This window comes from Thunnus maccoyii, chromosome 2 (genome assembly GCF_910596095.1).
Source record: "Thunnus maccoyii chromosome 2, fThuMac1.1, whole genome shotgun sequence".
Lineage (NCBI taxonomy): Eukaryota > Metazoa > Chordata > Actinopteri > Scombriformes > Scombridae > Thunnus > Thunnus maccoyii.
This window is the reverse complement of record NC_056534.1, coordinates 14,804,230-14,814,783: the sequence shown is the minus strand read 5'-3', so window position 1 is coordinate 14,814,783 and position 10,554 is coordinate 14,804,230. Positions and strand designations below refer to the sequence as shown.

Below are 10,554 nucleotides of genomic sequence, written 5' to 3'. Positions count from 1 at the left end.
GACTAAAATTAGGATGAAATCCTCAGCACGGAGGGCATTTCCCTCCTTGCTAAATTTCCATTAAATGACCTTTCCTGGGGTGAACAAATCAAACCATTTATTAATGATTTGAGAAAGTAATATCCTGTTATTTATATAAAGAGGAAGACTGTTTGGGTTGCTAGGTTGTGAGAGAACGTTTAATTAGTGGGTCTGCCTGCAGGAGAGGCTCTTTCTCTTTATCTACTCAATTTATTAATGAGGTATTAACATTTATAGCTTACTTGTAACTAGAGAACATAGAAACCTAAAAGGTATTTTATTTAGGTATCATTACCAATCTATAAACAAGGTAAAACAAAGTAAATAATTAATTAATTATAAAAGGACAAGTCTGTCTTAAAAAAACAGTCAGGTAAATGAACAGATGAACAGTGAAATAGGTTTTTCTTGCCATAATCATTCCTCCTGTTCATACTGGCCATTAGAAGATCCCTTCGTAATGCACTTACAATGTAAGTGATGAGGGCCAAAAATAAAACAAGCCTCCTTCTGTGCAAAAATATATTTAAAAGTTTATCTGAAGCTAATATGAAGCTTCAGCTGACCAAATGAGTCAAATCAAGTAGATATCTTTGTTACATGTTACAGTCTTTTTAGTGCCAAAGTTCCTCTTTTTGTTACTATTCTTCCACCGCAGCTCAACATGGAAACACAAAGAGGGAACTGGATACTAGAAAGACTGTAAATGTGGCAGATATCCACTTAATATGACTGACTCGGACTGCTGAGGCCTCATATAAGGCCTTAAGATGCTTAAAATGAACTTTTGAATGCATTTTGCACAAAATGACTGTGTGGACACACTGTGGCTTTTGAACCCCATCACTTACATTGAAATGGGATCTTTTGATAGCCAGTATGAACAGGAGGGATGATTACAGCGAGGAAAACCTCTTTCAGTGTTCATTTGGGGAGCTGACTGTTGTTTTAAGACAGACTTAAAATCCTACATTGTGAACCCATCCTTTAACAAAATATTATCTGACAATAAAATTTGAGTAAATCTTATTGTGGAGTTGTATCCTGGACACCGACATCTAAAATTTGTATAGTTTTGACTTTGGGGAGACCCGGGCGTGCAAAAAAGTCTCGATGATAGCAAAGTTTTTGTATTTAGGAAACACGGAAATCAAAAATAGGAACCGTTGCCTTGGCTGTATGTTTCAAGTCGAACAGATTTGCAGGACGGACCTAGGAGCAATAGCAGTGCTGATCATTTCGGTAAAAAAAATCGTTAATCAGACTTGTAATTTTCAATGACACTTGCATGTAACATTAAGGAGCATTAATGTAGCTGCTAGACAAGCTAAATGTTACATTTTAAACGGCGATAATTAACGTTAACTGATTTTATTTACCACGTGACTGTTCCTGTCAGCTAATAACTGCCGCTGGCTTGAGCAGCTAGCCAACATTAACAAAACGCCTTATAAACATTTATTTGTGCTGTATGTTGGGCCTCAAGTCGTCACATGTGTTAGCGATCCGTCTTATTGATTAGATTTGTGTATTTAATGATGTCAAAAGTGTTCGCTTGTTCATTGATAAACTAGCCACGTATCCACCACAGCAGTTTGTGTCGGTTGTCCTGCAGGTAGCCTGAGGAAAAGCCAGCCGTCAGCTGTGTGAACATCAACCTGTTGAACCAGAAATGCCCAAAAAGAAAACAGGAGCCCGGAAAAAGGCCGAGAGTCGTAAGGAGCGAGAGAAACAGAGTCGAGCCAACCGGGAACATGTTGAAGTGGCCAAACACCCCTGCAACTCCAACATGGTATAAACATAAGTACTCAGATCCTTCACTTTAGTAAAAGTACCAATACAGCAATGTAAAAGTACTCCATTACAAGTCCTGCATGAAAAAGCCTATTTAAGTAAAAGTACATAAGTTTTAGCAGAAAAATGTAGTTAAAGTATTGCAGTAAAAGTACTCATTTCGTCCCTCTGACTGATATATTATTATATGTGACATCATTATATTATTATTACTGAAGCATCAGTGTGTAAGCAGCATGTTACTGCTGGGGTAGTGAGATGATAAATGGGAGAAGAAAGAAGAAAAATCAAAGTTCTGATACACAAATCTGTTTTCAGTTTTTGGACTTTTTCCCTAATCTTTGATTTTTAGTGAAATATTGGATCACTTGAACATTTATTGAAATGAAACCATGTGAGAAGTTTAGAGGGAAAAATCACTATTTGGTGGAGCTGTTAACAACTCATAGACATGTGAAATGTGACCCCAACTACACACTGCTTTTTGCAAGACATCAAAAGCCAAAAAGATTGGAAACCACTGGTGTCATCTTTAACAATGTGTTGTATTTTAAAAGCTTGTTATATTATCCATTGTGTCAAATCTTCATCTGAAAAGTAACTAAAGCTGTCAAATAAATGTAGTGGAGCAGAAAGTACAATATTTCCCTCTGAAATGTAGTGGAGTCGAAGTATAAAGTAGCATAAAATGGAAATACTCAAGTCAAGTACAAGTACTTCAAAATTGTACATTACTTGTGTAAATGTACCTTGTTACTTTCCACCACTGGTATGTAGCTACTGTAGCTAATACATAATGGAAATGTTTTAAGTATCACAAGTACTGTTATTTCTTACATTCTTACTTTGTTGTGTTCTGTTTTGTAGGAATGTGACAAATGTCAGAGGTAAGTGCATTTATTGCTTCATACAACATATATTCAGGTATAATTACACTGCACAGAGTGAGCTCTCTGAAAGTAATAACAAAAAAATGGAGGCTGAAGGAAACCCAAGCACAGATAAATGGAAAGAATTAATCAAGCAGATTAAAAACATGGAAAAAATTGCTTATAATATCTGGGGTAATATTGAATGTTTCGAAACAAGACGGGATAATTTGGCTAAACTATATAAAGTGAAAACATGGAGGCAATGGATTTATGAATACATTTATTGGTAGATGGGTGCATGTGTATTAATGTGATGATATGATGTAGATATGTGTGCCTACACTGAGTTCTGTGTGTGTCTGTATAGATATGTATATGTAAATACACATAGTATGTCTCGCCTGTCTTTTCTGATTCATAGATGCTGTCTGGCTTTACTGTATCGACAAAACTTTTTTTTTTTTTTTTAAGTTTTTCTCTTCCTTCTATTACTAGAACTATTATTATTTTGATTTATTATTTTTTCCTTCATGAATCACAATTATAATATTATTGATGATGATTAGTTATCACTATTGCACATAAACCAATTGAAACAGGATTATTTGGGGGCTGTGAACTCAAATAATGTCTCATTTAAGTATTAAAAAAAAACAAGTGGACTGGTCAACAAGTTAAAGGGAAACTTTGCTATTTTTCAACCTGCATCCTACTTTCCCATCTTTTTGTGTCTAAGTGACTAATGAGGACAACAATTTTTGAAACTAGTCCCGCCCCGTCAATGTACGTCCACTAAAAGTGTTTGTTTTTTTGCCACTGACAGGCTCAGATTGTCTTGCTCAAAGAGAAGTCTCATTCTGAAATCTCGTGAGAGTTGAGCTGTTGAAATCAGCTAAATATTCAGTCATGACTTCAAAAATCTTTTAGACAACACTAAGCTATGCTTTCTGTACTCCAACACAACAAACTCCTCCTGGTCCTCTTCTTTCCAACTCTGTCATGGCTTTAATTGCAAGTGCCCCGTCAGATTACATTTCAGCCCATTTCGCAGCTCAATACTGGACCAATGTCTAAAATTGTTGTCCTCATTAATCACTTTCCCTTTAACACATAAATATTTCTCTTTGTAATGCCCCCCTGGTAGAAAACAGAAGAACAGAGCTTTCTGCTACTTCTGCAACTCGGTGCAGAAGCTGCCTGTCTGCGCTCAGTGTGGTGAGTAAACTGTAGTGAAACATGGTGGGTTCCTATCTGTCAGTCACAAACTACACAGTGGGTTTATCAATAGGGGCACTCCGCAATTTAGTACTGTACTTCCATAAAGTTGTGAGAGACAGATTTTAAAAAGAATGGTCAAGATATCCTGACATTTAGTTCCTAGCACATGCTCCTACACTTCCCATAATGCACCAGTATCTTTTGTTAGACCCTCCCCATCAGGTAAAGACCTGTGTCTCTCAAACTCCACACCTCTAGTTTGCAAAGCAGTCTTCCTATAAAAAATGTCAAGTACAAGCCAATAATAAGTAAGTTAATCTTTTGTGTAAGTTTGCACCTTTAATGTGCAGAATACAAAGAAAATATTGCACTTTGACACTTGGCAGACAGCAGTGTGTGCCATGTATGTACTGGAAAAATGTTTACTATCAGCACAATTTGAAATATACTATAATCACATCAGAATTTACACATAGTATCCTTAAAATAGGTTGACACCGTATTAAACTATGACATTTTAAATTTGTTTGTTTTGTAAGGCAAAACCAAGTGCATGAAGTCATCAGATTGTGTCATCAAACATCCTGGGATCCACAGCACTGGGATGGCCATGGTGGTAAGTTAGCAACATTTTTAACTGATATAATGTCATTGCAAGAATGCCTCTTCTGTCAAACCTAAATGGAGAAATCTGGTTGTGGCAGCAACGCCAGAGAAGATACAGTTTAATATAAATAAATATTGGGAGTATTGGGAAAAAACAATATATTTTTTAGTGTGTTTAGTTTAGTCTGTGAACTACAGGTCCTATCGTACATATTTGGTTGATTAAGTGTGCAGTGGCATAAGATACAATGAGAAGACATCAAAAGAGTGATATTGCAAAAACAGCACTGGGCACAAATATTCATAGTAACATGGATACTATTGTTCAGTATTGCAACCTATTGTCACTCTGTGTTGCAATACTGTACAAGTGCAATCTGGGTCTAATAATTAAGGCCACAATAATGACTATCAGTAATGTGGAAGCAGCACACTGTCCATGTAGTATGTAATCATGCTAATAATAGTGTGGCAGAATAATACTGTTAAACTTCCTGAAGTGCCTGTGGCTAATAATAGTCCAGTGTTCAGTGTGTAACTATGTACTGCCATATGCTGCCTTCATAATTCAGCATAAATTACAAAGGATGTTGCAGGGTTTAAAATGACCATTAAGTTATTTTTTGTTTAAAGGATAAGTTCACAATTTTTAAGTCTGTCTCAAAACAATGTTCAGGTGCCCGTATGTACGTTGAAACAAGTTTAAAGAGGGAATTTTAAACTAAAAAGACTGAAACTGTGGAAGGTGTACTTTAATGGAGCCTTTCTAATCTTCTGACCACTCAAAGCACTTTACACTACATGCCATCATTCACCCATTCACACACACATTCATACACTGATGGCAGAGGCTGCCATGCAAGGTGCCAACCTGCTCATCAGGAGGGGAACCTAACGTGTTTGAGGTTCAGTATCTTGTCCAAGGACACTTCGACATGCGGACTGGAGGAGCTGGGCATTGAACCGCCAATCTTCCAATTAGAGGACGACCCGCTCTACCTCCTGAGCCACAGCCGCCTGGCTATTTGACAAAGCCTCATTATTATCTTCAGATAAACTTGTAAAATATATTTTTGCACAAAACTAGGACTGTGGATTTTGTCACCCATCATTTATATTGTAAGTGCATTTGAAAGGGGATCTTCTAATGGTCAGTGTGAACAGGAGAAATGATCACAGCAAGCAAAACCTCTTTCATTGTACATATAGGCGCCTAACTATCGTTTTAAGACGTGGGAAACTGGTTTCAGAAAGAAGCAAACTTTGATTTTTGTCAGTATAATTATCTTCTTTACCACAAGGGAGCAGTGTGTGACTTCTGTGAAGCTTGGGTGTGCCATGGCAGGAAATGTTTGAGCACTCATGCCTGTGCGTGTCCTCTGACTGATGCAGACTGCATTGAGTGTGAACGTGGTGTCTGGGATCATGGTAAGAACCCCCCCCCCCCAAATGAAATCCATTAGGTCACATCAGTTTCACATAAGACATCAATGCTGGCTTCTTTTTTTTAACTTCTTGAATAGGAGGGCGTATTTTCCGCTGTTCCTTCTGTCAGAACTTCTTGTGTGAGGATGATCAGTTTGAACACCAGGCAAGCTGCCAAGTCCTTCAGGCAGAAACATTCAAATGTGAGTCATTTAGTTTTCCTTTCACCCTGTCATTCCTAAGCTTTTTGTGGTTAATAGAATAAGTGTATCTTGTATGTTCTAGACAGTAATATCTAGGGTATGTGTGCAGGAGAGAGGATATGATTGTTCACACTTTGTTTAGCCTTTGTTCACATTCCATTTCAGGTGTTTCCTGTAACAGATTGGGGCAACACTCTTGCCTGCGCTGTAAGGTGAGGAAACATCTGTATTTACCTTAGAAAACGCAGTGATTGTGTCAAACTAAGATGCATATCTGCACTTCATGCTGTACTAAGCATGTTTCTCTGTGAACCACACCCATCTTATCAGCTCAAATCACAAATTGTTTGTATTGCAAATATTCAGATGCATCCAACCGCATCCTGCCTTTGGTTTGCTTTTGCTTTTAGTTTGCTTATAACAGGAAATAATCCCACCATGCAGGAAATGTAAAAACCCCAAAGACACAAATGCAGATATAAACACACACACACACACAGTGACTAATCATAAACATTAGTAATAATAGAAAACATTTACATAGCACTTTTCACACCATAGAAAAAGGAATTGCACAATAAAAGAAACAATACACATAGAAAGAATCCACCTCAGCAAAAGCGAAACCTCCACGGCTGATTCAATTAAATGTGCCCACATGTAGAGTAACTGGTGTCTATAATTATTCATCCTTCTGTGTAAAAATGCTTTGCAAATATTTTAAATACTAAAATGAGGTTTCAAAGGTCTTCGTCCGATGCTGCTGCTGTTTTGTCCAGACAAAAAAAGAAGAAGAAAAAACCCTGCATGTGATTACGAGGACGTATCGCCACAGCTCAGCAAAGAAACTGTTTGGGAAAACACAAAGAGGGAATTTTTAATTAAAAACAGACTAGTTTAGAAGATACCTACTTCAGCTGAAATTTAGTGTACATTTTTGCTTGGAACAAGGACTGTGGACTTAACCCAACATCTTCTAAAGTTGACTCATGTTAGAGATGTGTTACTGGATTTCATTCTCGTATTTCAAACCAAAATTAAAACAAGATATCAATATTATGCGTGTGCAGTTAACATTAACATTTGATCATTTCAACCTTATCTGATTATGTCCTTTCAGGCCTGTTACTGTGATGACCACGCCAAGAGTAAGGTCTTCAAACAGGAGAAAGGCAAAGCGCCACCGTGCCCCAAGTGTGGCCACGAGACCCAGGAGACCAAAGACCTCAGCATGTCCAGTGAGTCTTGCACTAACCATTGAATCAACCATGAAAGTTGTATGTTTTAGTAAAACTGCTGTTTGGAGGAAGTTACATAAGACTCGACTTCTCTCCTGAATCACTGACGACATTTTACAACGAAAGTGAAACAGTGTGAAAACAAGAAATTAACCTATTTCCAAGAAAGAGAGTCTGAATGATTTCCTCAGAAAGTTGTTCATCTACTGTCGGAACTTTAACTGCATGGCTACTTTGAATAACCAAAGTGTACTGTCTTGATTTATTTTAGGAGAAAATTCACTCATGAAGTCCTCCGTGGGGTTATCACAGAGCTCTTGGTCATGTGATAACACTGACATTCTCTTGAGATAACATTAGTCAAACAGAAGCTCTGCTCTGTCTCGAAGAGCTTTGCTGAAAATCTACTGATGAATCTGATATCTCAGGTTACTCATAGAGCTTTACAATAATGCTAGACAAAAAAAGCAAAATTACAATTTGAATATATAAGTATGAAAGTTCGAAGAGATTGTTTTTATTCTTCCTGGATTGAGCTGCTGCATTCAGCCTCAGCAGACTGACTGACTCTCACTTGTTCAATGTACCAAACGTCCCATCATCCCAATCAATAATATGTTGAAATATCTCCTTTTAATTTAACTGAATAACTAATTAAGAATGCTTAAACAGTCATTATAACAACCATCATAGCAACCATCAGTAACTGACACCCGTGGACACTTACTGGAAATCCACATCGAAAGCGACACCTGAGAAGCACGTACACACGTCTGCCTGCAGTCCATCCAATCCACACCAACTCCATCGTCCACTCAGCTGTTGGTCTCTTCAGAACCAGCTGTCCTGTCAGCCCCTGAGGACAGCAGCAGCTCACTGACATGAGCAGTTTACTTGATAGAAATAGCTTTACAGTAGAGCTGCAGCAATTAATCGATGAGTCGCAACTGTTTTGATAATCGGTTAAGCGTTTTGAGTCATTTTTTAAGAAAAAATGCTAAAATTCTCATATTCCAGCTTCTGAAATGTGAACATTTTCTGGTTTCTTTAGTCTTCTATGATAATAAACTAAATATCTTTGGATTGTGGACTTCTGGTCAGGACAAAACAAGACTTTTTAGGTTGTGTCTTGGGCTTTGGGAAACGGTGATCGACATTTTTATGGACCAAAAGACCAATCGATTACTCGAGAAAATAATGAACAGATTAATTGATAATAATCATCAGTTGCAGCCCTACTTTACAGTAGGCTCTATGAGGCATATACAGAAAGAAAGTAGTGTTGTTATTATTTATTGACTTTTTAATTTTATTTCACCTGTTATCATAGCAGGCAGGTGAAATCTATCTAAAGTAAAACCGAAAAGATCATTGCGAAACTTGGGACTTCGTCAGTCATTACAGATACTGTCAATAAGTAACATAGATAAACATATAAACAGTAGGAGAGTTGTGTGACTATGATATCTGGCAGCAAGTAACAAATGGTTGTCCTTGGAGTAATGTGTGAAAAAAAAAACAACAAAAAAACCGTGGGGATTCCTGTGGTGATGAGCAATAACACTGAAGTGTATTTTTTCCATGAGCCAGAAGAGCGACGTCAAAAACACCTCAAGCAATGCTTCCTGTGTGAATTGGCTATTACAATAAACCTTTTAACTAATATTGAAATAAAATTAAAACTACAGTTGGTGTTCACACTAATATGATTTCCATGATTCATAAGACTTTTATATGCTGCGACTGGTTAATGTTCACTGTGCTGTATGAGATCACCATCCCAGTAAATTAATCCAGAGCTCGTGTCACATCTGTGCACATCTGTGTGTTTTCTGCAGCTCGCACGTTGAAGTTTGGCCGCCAGGCCGGTGCCGACGACGACGATTATTACTGTGATGGAGCGTCAGGGTATGATTCCTACTGGAAGAATCTAGCGTCCGGAAGCAGGGACCAAGAAGACGACTACGGCGAGGATGACGACTATGAGGAAGATGAGGATGACGAGGATGATGATGACGAGGAGGAAGAGGAAGAGGAGGAAGAGGGCGAAGAGGAAACGGCTGCTGATTCCCTGGCTGGTCTCAAATTGGATGGGACTGCTGCCTGAAATGGGACAAAGACTGGGGATCCTCAGTGGATGTTCACAAGTCAGGAATGAATAAGGACTTGAATGTAAACTGAGAATTCCCATAGTTCTTTCAAATCCTGTTTATTCATTTCAGTGTTAAATATTCAAATGTTAACTTTGATCTAAACACATCATTGCCTAAATAAAATACTCTAAAACTAGCAAAACTTTGATTTTACATCAAAAACTATCTGATTGGAGATCAAGGAAACAAGACATCATTGATCAAACTTCCAACATCATCTTTCAGTAGGTAGTTTTTAATACCAGACATATTTTTTTCTGTACCAAAAAAAATATATTGAGGTTCGATACCCAGCACTAGAGATGACTTGTTTTCCCATTTTTGTGTCTTCTTGACCTCCTGTTTGTGGTGATTTGGCTAAACACAAATGTATTTGGTAGTATGCATATATCCTGTAAAATATAATAAAGAGCCCCTCCATAAGACAGGTAATAATGCATAATAATAATGATCCTTGAGGCCCTAATCATCTGAGTTGATGTCATGCTTAAGTGAGCAGTCAAGCTGAAACGGCACTGCATCGAAAAAAAAAACAATCTTGAGCTTTAGGGACATGTGAGAAGATGGAAAAACAATCCAGTACATCCAGTTTGAGTAACAGATACATCAAGTTGAAGGGTTTATCAGATGTCAGTCGCTCAGTTGTTCATAAAACTCTCAGACGGGATGTTACGACTCTGTGAAGTTACCACAGCGACAATCATTTTCTCCATCACAACAGTAGTCAGGTAAACAGGTAGGAACACAGCATTCATGTTACATGGAAAAAGGAAGTTAAAATAAAGAAGGGGCTTTTTTTGGGCTGGACCGGACAAGGACCAGCCCTATAACCACGGTTGTCCATGTCCAGGGTGGTGGAGGGAGCCCAAAAGAGAGCAAAAACCTAAAAAACCTGAGACCATGTGTAGTGGCCACACTGTAGATTTCATATTCAGGCCTTTTAAAGGATCTGTGTCGTTCTCCTCGGTGGTCAAAACTGCACTTCATATTTGGATGCTTTGGTGCATGCTTCCGAGAAGATCTT

The 10,554-nt window shown here is 37.9% G+C and overlaps 1 protein-coding gene across 1 annotated transcript; it reads left to right on the top strand.

Annotated features, from left to right (window-relative positions):
- Positions 1 to 1,160: 1,160 nt before the first annotated feature.
- znf330 (zinc finger protein 330) lies at positions 1,161 to 9,953 on the top strand. The gene is made up of 10 exons (XM_042399456.1): positions 1,161 to 1,263; positions 1,637 to 1,813; positions 2,683 to 2,702; positions 3,832 to 3,902; positions 4,445 to 4,521; positions 5,813 to 5,939; positions 6,035 to 6,139; positions 6,305 to 6,351; positions 7,260 to 7,377; positions 9,216 to 9,953. The coding sequence occupies exons 2-10, from the start codon at positions 1,694 to 1,696 to the stop codon at positions 9,482 to 9,484; spliced, it is 954 nt and encodes a 317-aa protein (XP_042255390.1). The 5' UTR covers positions 1,161 to 1,263; positions 1,637 to 1,693; the 3' UTR covers positions 9,485 to 9,953.
- Positions 9,954 to 10,554: the final 601 nt, after the last annotated feature.

Bases quoted from the DNA above. Each gene is read 5' to 3' on its own strand.
- znf330 (XM_042399456.1), top strand. From the start codon at position 1,694: ATGCCCAAAAAGAAAACAGGAGCCCGGAAAAAGGCCGAGAGTCGTAAG. The intron at 4,522-5,812 runs GTAAGTTAGCAA...CTTTACCACAAG, and splicing joins GCACTGGGATGGCCATGGTG to GGAGCAGTGTGTGACTTCTG. The intron at 6,352-7,259 runs GTGAGGAAACAT...ATGTCCTTTCAG, and splicing joins ACTCTTGCCTGCGCTGTAAG to GCCTGTTACTGTGATGACCA.